Here is a 12,507-nt window from a genome sequence, read left to right as displayed (position 1 = left end):
GTTTGTTCTGTACAAAGACCTATGCCAGAGTAAACATGAGAGGGCAGGAGTTTATACACATGAGCTGAAACATTTAAAATGTAGGCTACTTATAATAAATAAAATGTGGTTATTATAATCACCAAATTAATTATTTTTTTCTTTAATTGTTTATATAATGTTTGTTGTAATTAAATGGTATTCTAAATACAATATATTATAATTAAAAAGTTCGTGCTTTTATTTTGATGGGTTTTCTCTTCCGGTTTAACGTTCGTGTCATAGCTGAGAGCGGTCGCTAGGGGGAGCGTCTAGTTGTGCCACTCTTACGGAATTCGTCTTGATCACCTGATAAACGCAAAAATGGCTGGCCGGGTGAGTATTTCTTTATGATTAAAGTTGATTTTGAGTCGCACAAAAATAACCCATAATTTCGGGAGTCTACTCAGCAGACTCAAAGCTGAGCTCCATTCATGCGTGTTGTGTTTGCACACGTCATTCACACTCATGCAGTACCGGAAGACGAGCTCCACATCTTATGACTTTTCAGTGAAACAAAACTTCATGCATTGTTTTGAACACCACATTTACAGGGGCATTTAAAGTTTCGAACGACATCTGTGTTTTCTTTAAACTAGTTTGAAGAGTGACTATTGCGAAGTGCGTGTTAATATAGCTGTGGCTGCTGTCATTACAGATGATTGAATCAAAGTGAATGAGAGTTAATATTATGATAAATAAATGCTGTTTTGACAGACAGCAAGGATATTGATTTATGAATATTCAACTACCTAAATGCAATAAAATACATGTAATATAATATAATAAAAACACAATATGTAGGCTTTAGTTTATGTCACATTTTGTATACATTTATAAAGCCTTAAACGCACAGAGGGAGGTCTGCAGTGTTATTGTTAACTATTAAAAACCGTTTTCGTTAGTTGAAATAAAATATAAAAGTACAATATTAGATGGAAAAACTTGAACTCAAAAACTTAACCGAAAATTAGAAATGTTGCCTTAACTAACTGATGTAAAATAAGTACTAAAATGACTGAAACTGAAATAAAAGTAGAATAGAAAAATGAATAGAATAAATAGAATTTTTAATACAAAAACGCATAACAAAATTACTAAAACAAACTAAAATAATATAAAAAAGCTAATTTGAAGTATTTAATAAATGCTATAAAAGTTTTAAATAATACTAAAATAACACTAGACTTCTGAGACCATAAGAAAACTATCAAATGTAATTTTTATTTATAAATTTATTTGTAAAAAAAACCAACAAACAAACAGCTTTTCAGCGTGGTCTCAGACCTTTGCACCCCACTGTATGTGTTGCTGGTGTCAGTTGCTAATGTACCATAGAAATAGGATAAGCACAGTTAAACACAGTTACAGTGCATAATGCGTTACCCAGGGTTATGATTAAAGGCTGTATATTTAAGGAGATTATGTGAGACTCAGAAGGTCTGGAATTCATCTCATAAAAAATCTCAGAAAAGGTAATGGGGGGAGTGACTCCTTATTCAGTGAGTGTCTGTCATGATGAAAATGAGGATTTTAGAAGGAACATAGGCTGGTTGTTTGTCATGTGTTTTAATACATTATACTTTCTAAAGGTGTAACAATGAATAGAGAAGTATTATAATGTATTATTACTGTGGTTACAATTATTCATGAGATCATACAGTGCATTATAAGGTACATTACAAGGCATAATTAATGCATTAAAAATACTTATAACCCTAGTGAAAAATAAATATACAAAAATGTATTTGAAAAATGTTTATTTTATGCTAAGTATACTACAAATACATTTACATATTTATGTACTTAATATAAATACCCTGCAATTGTATTTTTAGTATACTAAACTGGTATACTTGAAGTCTGCTAAATTGGAACAACTAATTTTGTACTTAATGGACTTTAGTTATCCGGAAATAGTACTGAGGTCCAACTAAAGATATATTTAAATATATTTGATTGTGCTATAGTGGAACTGTTGCAAGTACACTTTAGGTACACTTTTAATATCTTGCATTTAAAGAATGATATTATACAGAGATCATACTATCCTTACTAATAGTGATATTAAAACACATTTTAGGCTTAATATTAAGAAGTACTAAAGTACTAAAAGCACTAAAGAAGTACTTCAATAAAGTTTAATTATAATTTTTTATCAGAAAGTCTCAAGTGATACGTCAACAAAAATGTTAATGGATTTGTAGTGTACTTAGTATAAAATAAATATATTTATTTACAGTTACAGTGCATAATGCATTACCCAGGGTTATGATTAAAGGCTGTATATTTAAGGAGATTATGTGAGATTCAGAAGGTCTGGAATTCATCTCATGTTATTGGTAATACCACACTAGGGTTTAATGAAGCACTTGAGTAATCCTATAAGATCACACAGCATTACTGTATGTTGCTTCTTTAGAGCGAGCTACAGCTGGTTAAAAATGGAGATTTAGTGTTTGAATAATTGAATATCAGGGTGCAGAAAAGGTAATGGGGGGAGTGACTCCTTATTCAGTGAGTGTCTGTCATGATGAAAATGAGGATTTTAGAAGGAACATAGGCTGGATATTTTCATTGAAAAGTATAAGGGACACTTTTTGCTTTGGCTAATTGAATGGTCTATACACACACACACACACACACACACACACACACACACACACACTGATTTAGTGATTTTTTTTTTTTTTTACTTAAATATTACAAAGATACAATATTAAGTTAACTTTGGTCAGTGCTCATAATGTTATGCCTGGTCAGTATATATAAAAATATAGTTGACAAGATCAACATATGACAAGATCTCAGAGTTAAACTGTGTCAGAAAAAAATAATCTCAGTTATGCAATAATCAACACTTAAGCAAAACATGGTCAGGTCAAAGTGTCTGAATAATTTTTGGTTCCAAATTTTTTTTATCAATTTTACTGGTAGTCCACTGTATGAAGAATTTTTGGGTATAATATGTCACAGTTTACTTTATTTTGCTATCCTCACTTACATAAATGAACTATAGTGTCATGCACCCACTAGTAAAAATATATCAAAAATGTCTGAATAATTTTTGGTTTGACTGTATATACAGTATGTATGTGTATATATATATATATATATATATATATACACACACACACACACACACACTGATTTATTTATTTTTTATTTTTTTTTTTACTTAAATATTACAGAAAATACAATATTAAGTTAACTTTAGTCTTAAAATGCAACACAATATAACACAGGTCCATCTCTGCATACACCAAGGCCTGCAAAAGGTTAAATGATCTATGCAAAGGTGGCTTCTGGATAGAATTATTAGTAATTATTATAAACGATCAGTAAGTATGCTTGAGTTTCTGACTGGTAGTGTATATGCATGCTGAATGCAGCTGTGATTTGCAATCACTTCATCACTCCTGTGCTTTCCCCATACCCCCCCCAACCCCCCCACCCCCTTCCTGTACAGCTAATGCAAGCAGCGAGATGCCCGACTGATGAACTGTCTCTCACCAACTGTGTGGTTACAAGTGAGAAGGACTTCAAACCTGGACAGTGAGTATTTAATGTGTAATGAATCAGAAATGAGAGATGTGATTATATTTAAACACATAATGTCAGAACGTGTGTGTCAGATCAGCTGTTCTAATTCTTTCTAGGCATTTGACTATTAAAATCACACCCACTCAGAAATTTGTGTTCACGGTTAAAACTCACCCGAGCGTGGTCCCGGGAACCATTGCCTTCAGTCTACCTCAGGTACGTGTTTGTGTCAACATTCCCCATAGGCTTCTCTAAGGTCCCATATGCCTTTATGTGTCTTTACTGCTGTTATAGACATGTAGAACTAAGCTGATATGCATTAGTATAAAGATGTACATCAGTGTACTGTTATTGTCAGTGTGCTTATTTCTTAATATCTTGCATTGTTTTTGCCTGCTTCTCCTTCATCTGTTAACTTGCCAGCAGCAAGACTTCTCAGGTACTACAGTAACTTTCTCAAAGTGGTCTTATTTTATGGCAGGATGTGATATTTTATGAACAAGAGACCAAGAAATGAAACAAAACGAAACTTTTATCTACTTAAACTACACGATAAATTAATAATGTGCAATACAGTAGGACCATCTATCAAGAGAAGGTTGTACAAATGTGTTTGTGTGACTTTTTTAGTAGGATATTCTAAATAATAACTGTATAATAATTGTGTAAAAAGCCTGTAATATGCTAAAACTCTGATGAATTATACATGTAGGCTAAATGTAAGATACTAGAAACTGATTAATATGCTCTCTGTGTCATAGAGAAAATGGGCTGGACTCTCTCTAAACCAGGATGTGGAAGGTACGTAGTACAGTTCAATATTACTAATCTTGGACAAAAAAAAGGATGTACAAACAACACTGAATTTGATGAGCTGCTCAATAGTTCAATAATTCAGTGAGTTTGTTTCCTGTGTTTGCTGTTGGAATATTGATTATAGTGTAGTGTGATAACACTGTGATTGGGTTGGAGAGATGGAAGGACAATAGATGTAGCGGTAATGCCTTTATAATGTACATTTTATGTAACCAAAGTTCGAATGCATTAAAATAATAATAGATTCCTTGTTACAACTGAATTTGGTTGTTTGTCATGTGTTTTAATACATTATACTTTCTAAAGGTGTAACAATGAATAGAAAAGTATTATAATGTATTATTACTGTGGTTACAATTATTCATGAGATCATACAGTGCATTATAAGGTACATTACAAGGCATAATTAATGCATTAAAAATACTTATATAATGCATCATATATAAAGGCTTTGAGTAAACCCTAGTGAAAAATAAATATACAAAAATGTATTTGAAATATGTTTATTTTATGCTAAGTATACTACAAATACATTTACATATTTATGTAAAAAAATACCCTGCAATTGTATTTTTAGTGTACTAAACTGGTATACTTAAAGTCTGCTAAATTGGAACAACTAATTTTGTACTTAATGGACTTTAGTTATCCGTTCTGAGGTCCAACTAAAGATATATTTAGTATAAAGATATAAGTATATTTGATTGTGCTATAGTGGAACTGTTGCAAGTACACTTTAGGTACACTTTTAATATCTTGCATTTAAAGAATGATATTATACAGAGATCATACTATCCTTACTAATAGTGATATTAAAACACATTTTAGGCTTAATATTAAGAAGTACTAAAGTACTAAAAGCACTAAAGAAGAACTTCAAATAAAGTTTAATAATAATATTTATATCAGTAAGTCTCAAGTGATACGTCAACAAAAATGTTAATGGATTTGTAGTGTACTTAGTATAAAATAAATATATTTTATATACATTTTGGTATAGGTTTTTTTTTTCACTAGGGAAGTGTTACCGATGCAGCCAGTGAACAATAATTACTTTATTTAATTTTTAATAAAAAAAAAAAAGTTTTCTTATTGACTTAGTCAAATAGTTTTGCTTAAGAATTTGGAGACTCCAAATTAATATGTAAATCACCCCAAGAAATATGCAAATGTAGGCTAAGTTTCTTAAAAAATAATGTCTGTACAGTAAAATACTGTTCAAAAGTAAGATTTTATAATGTTTTTGAAAGATGTCTCAAAAAGTCTCTAAAACACTAATATTCTGAAATATTAAAATTTAAAATGACAGTGTTCTATTTTAATATATTTTAAAATGTAATTTATTCCTGTGATAGCAAAGCCATTTCTCCAGTCTTCAGTGTCACATGATTGGCTGACTCTTCCAGCACACATGGATTTGTTCACTGATTCTTTGGTATTCAGCCTCTGTCACTTTTTCGGTGACGTGCCTAAAATGTCTACATTTCAATGTTTACAACCATCAATATACTGCATTATATTGATGCAACATTGTCAACATGAACTCAGTTTCTTCAGCATCCCAAAAATAAACATGTGCACTTTGGTCAGGGTGGAATGGATGTGACTAAGTGTTAACATGGATGTTTATTGCAATTAAAATAGTCATATGTCACATTTTAATACAGTTATGTTAGCTATGATTATGAGCTTAAGCGCATCAATTTGATTGAAGTATTGTGTTTACATTAGGTAAAGTGTAACCGCAGTATTGCCTGATTTCCATTATAATCGCATTACGAGGGTGCATATAAACAATGACTGTCACTTCTCTCTGTTGTTGTATTTGCAGTGAGTATCTACAACTTTGACCCATCAAGACAGTATGTGGGAACCATGACGCTAGAGATTGACTTCCTCCAGAAGAAGAGCGTTGACAGCAATCCTTACGACTCAGATAAAATGGCCATTGAATTTATCCAGTTTTTCAACTCACAGGCCTTTACCATTGGCCAGCAGGTAAGACGTTTAAAGAGCTAATGTAATGAATGTCAGACCCACACGTAATGAGGTCTGAGAACTTTTGTATAGTGTGGATGTAGTGACACATTATGTCTGTATCGTCTTCCTGGCAGTTTGCCTTCAGCTTTTGTGACAGGCTCTTTGGACTGGTCATAAAAGATATCGAGGCCATGGATCCCAGCATCCTCAGAGGCGAGCAAACCAATAGCAAAAAACAGAAGGTACCTTTTTACTGCTTACTTTCAAGTCATACCAAATCAAGTGTTAAATGAGTTATGGCGCCTTCAATAGTGTTTATCTCCATTTTTCTTTTTCAGATTGAGATTGGTCTGTTGCACGGCAACAGTCAGGTGATTTTTGACAAAGCCGAGAGCTCATCTCTCAATTTGATTGGTTAGTGTTTAACCTGCAAACACACACCACTATTGTGGCTCTAACATACACAAGCAGACAGCGCTTCATATTTACTCATCTGTTGATAACGGGGTATAATATTTCTGATGTGAATGTGAGTCTTCAGAATATTTTTTAATACAGTACCTACAGTATTTAGCTCATCATGACAGATGGGTTAGGGTTCAGGAAGATCCTTAAGATTTTTTGGTCAAGACTTGTTAACCTAAGGACTTGTCATGGTTAATCCAACATTGTCAGCAGCTGCTGGTAACATATCATTAGTCTTTCTTGTCACAGCTTACTTAAAACTAGATAGGTCGCTAATTCTTGTGAGTTGGGATGAAACATGTCGCATACTTTTACTTACTATTGGTTTTGACAAAGTCGCCTATCTGATATTAATCATGAATCACTAGAATGTCCTTTATACAAATAAACCATTTCATCTTATGTACTGTTTAGAATGATCAGAATTACAAAATGCATTCAATCACAGTTTACATTTTAACTGCACACATGCTCACATTTATTTTCATGTAACAGACAGAACAAGAACATAACAAAAAAACAACAACAACAACAACTTCTCATTACCACCTCTATTTTTAGTCTTCTGTTAACATCTCAGCAACTCACCATGTTTTAAGAACAGTTTGAAAGGTCTCCAAACTCCAAAGATCTTATATTTATCCCTTTAAATATGTTATCTTTTCCATTGACATATTTGTTACCATTTAGCCAACATCCTATATAGTATTTGGTGCACAAAAAAGAAATAAATGTTTTTTTTGTTTGTTTTTTTGCTGCAGGATACCAGTATTTTAATTTATGAATTAGTTGTATTGATATTTTGAATTCACTTATTTTTTTATATTTTTAGTTTTAATGTTAACTTTAGTTTAATTTTTAGAAATTTTGTTATGTGCCTTTGTATTTTATTAGTTTTTTAAATTGCTGTTTAGGTTTAATTGATTTTTATTTAATTTTTAATTTTGTTTAGTTTTAGTTTTTATTTATTTCCAGTTAACAATTTTAGTGCTTCAACTTGAACATATTTATTTCAGTTTAATGCCAAGGCAACATTTCTAATTTTCGTTTAGTTCAAGTTTTTCTGATAATATTTATATTTTATTTAGTTTCAGCTTTATTTTAGTTAACAGAAATGTTTTTAATAGTTTTAGTTTTAGTTAACAATAACAATCCTGCAGGATACACATGAGTGTTTTTTAAGTAATTATTAAGAAATTAAATAATAGTAATTTCATACATTAATTTACATTAATTAAAAATTAATTAAATCATTTTAAGTATTTCATTTCTGTGTCAACCATCAAATGTCAGCTCAATGACAATGATTATAAAGAAACAATTTTTTTAACGATTTCCGTCATTTTACATAGCACCTATTATTAGCTAGCAGTGTCAGAAAGCAGTGTAATTAAATTGAATGTTTTTTTTCCCCAATATTTCAATATTTTTTTTTTTACCATATTGATTTTCTGTATGACTGGTGACAATTTAATAGATGGAGCTGAAAATCAATTTGAAAGCATCCTATAATGGTTATTAATTCTTAATCACATTTTGATTCTATATTTTCAAAGTATTATTAATATTTTACATGACTCTACATATTTTTTATCTCACGGTGTTGAACTAGATTGAGTTATAGGCAAGGAAAAAAGTTGAAGTGAGAAATTGAACCTAAACGTGACTGAACAGATTAATTCAAAATAATTCCTCTGTACATGAACTTATATTTCAGTTCTGTTGCCTGTGTTGTCCAATGACTCAACGAGCAGTAAAATGTTCAGACTTCAAATAATGTAACAACCAAACCGTACCACTAGATGGCAGTCAGAACACATGTGGTTTCACCTCAACTTCCTCACTTTGTCACCTCAAATGTTTTATACATCGGTTAATTTGACACAGGGTATAACCTTGGTAATATATGATGTCTTTCTTAATTTCTTTAGTGTTCCTCAGCAGCCTAATTTTGATAATTCTTCCCCAGGAAAATCAAAGGCCAGAGGGTCTCGGCAGTCCATCATCAACCCCGACTGGAACTTTGAGCGCATGGGGATTGGAGGCCTGGACAAGGAGTTCTCGGACATCTTCCGTCGGGCCTTCGCCTCACGAGTCTTTCCTCCAGACATAGTGGAGCAGATGGGTGAGTCTTCATATCTTCTCTCCCTCTTTCACTTTGAAGCAAAAACTGTGAAGCTGCACTAGTGCATGACGCTCCTGCCTCTGTCCTGGAAAGATTAGAGATCATATCTTTTTTCTTCTTCAACCACATCCCTCTCTAAGTGGCCAGTAGAGGCTCAGCATGTTGTAGGCGACATGAATCACAGAATGTTGTGACTCCAGTTCGAGAGAGAGAGGACCAAGCCAAAATAAATAAGAATGGCTAAAAGATTGGACCGACAGCTCTCGGACCCTCCCTGCACCTCATCCTGACCATAAATGAGAGAACTGCTCAGTTATATTCAACATTGTTATGTTGACTTCTCTTTTGCTGTTGGCTTACAGTCAAAAGCCTAGTTTGAATTATATTGTCAGCCTGCAGTCTGATTGTTTTAATGATTTACATTCACCCTCTAAACAGATCAATAATTGTTAAAGATGCTATCCAGCAGACAAATTCCCATCAGATTGACTCCTGCAGCGAAAGTATTATAATCATTTGCAGTTGAAGCTGCTGTCTGCGTTTCTTTCTCAGCTTTTAGTCACTGAGACTCTTTTGCTAATAACTGTGACCAAGTGTGCAAAAAATGTTCTCAGACAGAATTTCAGATTGATTCTCAACAGGTGCTCATGTTGATGAATCCTGAATAAGGAAGCGCATGTCCATAGTAAAAAATTAGCATACCACCATGTCCTAACCAGACGCTATGCAATAAGATTCCAATGACAAGCAATTTGTCTATCCACACCAGATGAGACATGACTACGAGTTTCCTTTCATTTATTTTTAAGATCTGAGGTGAATTATCCATTGTCGCTTTCAGTATGGCCATAAAGCTCATGTAAAATGATATTTAAACTCACATTAAATTATTTTAACATTAAATAAAGCACATAAGCAGTACCTGCAATGTCGCAGAAATGGAAACTGTTTGTAAAATAGTATGGCTGTCATGGCTAGTTAGGACAAAAACTCTGATTAACATGGAAAAGATACCTTTTATCGTGTGTTGTGTCACGTCTGGTTAGGAAATGGTGTAATACACAGCCAAACTGTCTTTATATAATGGCTTTCCACACATCATCACCTGTACTGATATAGTTGTGATGCACACACACAAAGATCTTTGATTAAAACCTTTTATTTGGACTTCGAGTACAGTTGAACTGTGCATACTGTTTAGCTTTAAATTGTGTTATTCTGAAGTAAGACTTATTTTAGTGTCTCTTATTTTTTTTAAAGGGTTAGTTCACCCAAAAATGAAATTTCTGTCATTAATTACTCACCCTGTTGTCGTTCCACATCTGTAAGACCTTCGTTCATCTTTGGAACACAAATTAAGATATTTTTTATTTTTAAGATATTTTAAGATAAGCAACGTAATTATTCAAGGTCATTCAAGGTCCAGAAAGGTACTAAAGACATCATTAAAATAGTCAACAAGACTACAGTGGTTCAAACTTATTGTTAAGAAGCAACAAGAATACTTTTTGTGCACAAAAATAAAACAAAAATAACAACTTTATTCAACAGTATCTTCTCTCCTCTGTCTTTCTCTTCATGCGTCGTGCTGCTCACGCGTTACGGCGTTAGCCAATACTGAGTCGGCGTTCTGACGTAGAACCTGGAAGCGCTGGATGTAAACAGTTTAGCAAAAAGACAGGGGAGACAATTTTTGACTATTTTAACAATGTTTTTACTACTTTTCTGGACCTTGAATGGCGGTAATTACGTTGGTTTCTATGGGAGATAAAAATCTCTCAGATTTCATCAAAAATATCTTAATTTGTGTCCCGAAGATGAACAAAGGTCTTACAGGTGTGGAACGACATGAGGGGGAGTAATTAATGACAGAAATTTCATTTTTGGGTGTACTAACCCTTTTAATTTCTAATAAAATATAACTAAATATTTCGGCTTAATTCAATCCATGTTTTCCAAGGCCACCAGGAATCTGTGGTTTTTTGCGTACATATGGTATCAGTTAGTTTATCCGTAAATGTTAACACTTAGTTTGGGGTTTGGTTATTATGTTATTCTATTCTGCATTTGCCAAACTGCGAAAATGAACAGTTATGAAGGGCATATTCCTGTAAGCTGTCAGATGACTTAATCATCTATGCAGTGCAGACACACAGTTCAGTGTGTGCGCGAGGGAGAGTGAGAGATGACCTTTGTGGTGTGATGGCTGCAGGAGTTGGCCTCTGGCTCGGGCAGCTGGCTGCTCTAATGAGATGGCGGGTCTTGATAGCGCAAAGGTGAGCACCTAATTGGGCTTCGTTTTGGAGCCCAGGTGCTGAAGGAAGGTGCGGGTGTGTGTCTGAGTATGTTATTGTCTTATAGTGCTTGGGTGGGAGTTTACACCAGTACACCCAGTTTCTCCCAAAACTCCCACCACCTAAAGGTCATTTCAGTCTGCCCAGCCACAGCCTCCTCCTTCTCCTCTGTAAAAAAAAAATTAATGTCTGCCCTCCCTCAACCTGAGGCTGTCATCAAGTGTAAATGGCCATACTGATTCCCATCTCAGGCCTGCTGGTTATCTCCAGTCTTCCCGCTCTTTTCAAATGGCAGCCAACAGATGTTGTTAACCATAAACAGGGCTCTTGTCTCAGAAATGCCATTGCTCATCAAAAAGACCCTTGTGCTACTTTGAAAACAGTTGTATTGGTTACTTGGCCATACTTCGGGTGTGTGTGGCTCACCAGCCATTTTATTAGGTACACCTGTTCAACTGCTCATTAACACAAATATCTAATCAGCCAATCACATGGCAGCAACTCAATGCCTGTAGACATGGTCAAGACAATGTGCTGAAGAAGTTCAAACAGAGCATTAGAATGGAGAAGAAAGTTGATTCAAGTGACTTTGAACGTGGCATGGTTGTTGATACCAGACGGGCTAGTCTTTTTTTATTTGACATATTTGGACAATTTCTGGTCTGATAAATCTCAATTTCCGCAGTGACATTCAGATGGTAGGGTCAGAATTTGCTGCAAACAACATGAAAGCATGGGTCCACCCTGCTTTGTACCAATGGATCATGCTGGTGGTGTAATGGTGTGGAGGATATTTTCTTGGGCCCCTTAGTACCAATAGAGCATCGTTTGAATGCCATAGCCTACCTGAGTATTGTTGCTGACCATGTCCATCCCGTTATGACCACTGTTTACTCATCTTCTGATGGCTACTTCCAACAGGATGTTACAAAGCTCAAATTATCTCAAATTGGTTTCTTGAACATGATAAAAAAAAAATTACTAATACTCAAATACCCTCGCAACAGTCACCAGATCTCAATCCAATAGAGCACCTTTGGGATGTATACACTATATTGACAAAAATATTGAGGCACCCCTCCAAATCATTGAATTCAGGTGTTCCAATCACTTCCATGGCCACAGGTGTATAAAATCAAGCACCTAGGCATGTAGACTGCTTCTACAAACATTTGTGAAAGAATGGGTCGCTCTCAGGAGCTCAGTGAATTCAAGCATGGTACCGTGATAGGTTGCCACCTGTGCAATAAGTCCATTCGTGAAATT

At 34.1% G+C, this 12,507-nt stretch overlaps 1 protein-coding gene across 2 annotated transcripts in view; it reads left to right on the top strand.

Moving 5' to 3' along the window:
* Positions 1–222: 222 nt before the first annotated feature.
* nsfb (N-ethylmaleimide-sensitive factor b) overlaps positions 223–12,507 on the top strand; it is a 28,588-nt gene continuing 16,303 nt past the window's right edge. Inside the window, exons 1-8 of one of the 2 annotated variants that reach the window (XM_051914793.1) lie at positions 223–354; positions 3,488–3,573; positions 3,678–3,777; positions 4,323–4,362; positions 6,209–6,375; positions 6,492–6,599; positions 6,696–6,771; positions 8,792–8,947. In XM_051914793.1, coding sequence (XP_051770753.1) covers positions 343–354; positions 3,488–3,573; positions 3,678–3,777; positions 4,323–4,362; positions 6,209–6,375; positions 6,492–6,599; positions 6,696–6,771; positions 8,792–8,947 — 745 coding nt within the window. In that variant the 5' untranslated portion in view covers positions 223–342. The remainder of the gene's footprint in view (positions 355–3,487; positions 3,574–3,677; positions 3,778–4,322; positions 4,363–6,208; positions 6,376–6,491; positions 6,600–6,695; positions 6,772–8,791; positions 8,948–12,507) is intronic. The other variant, XM_051914795.1, reaches the window with a different exon arrangement.

Source organism: Ctenopharyngodon idella, chromosome 12 (genome assembly GCF_019924925.1).
Source record: "Ctenopharyngodon idella isolate HZGC_01 chromosome 12, HZGC01, whole genome shotgun sequence".
NCBI classification, from domain to species: Eukaryota; Metazoa; Chordata; class Actinopteri; order Cypriniformes; family Xenocyprididae; genus Ctenopharyngodon; species Ctenopharyngodon idella.
This window is presented reverse-complemented; position numbering and strand designations above follow the sequence as displayed.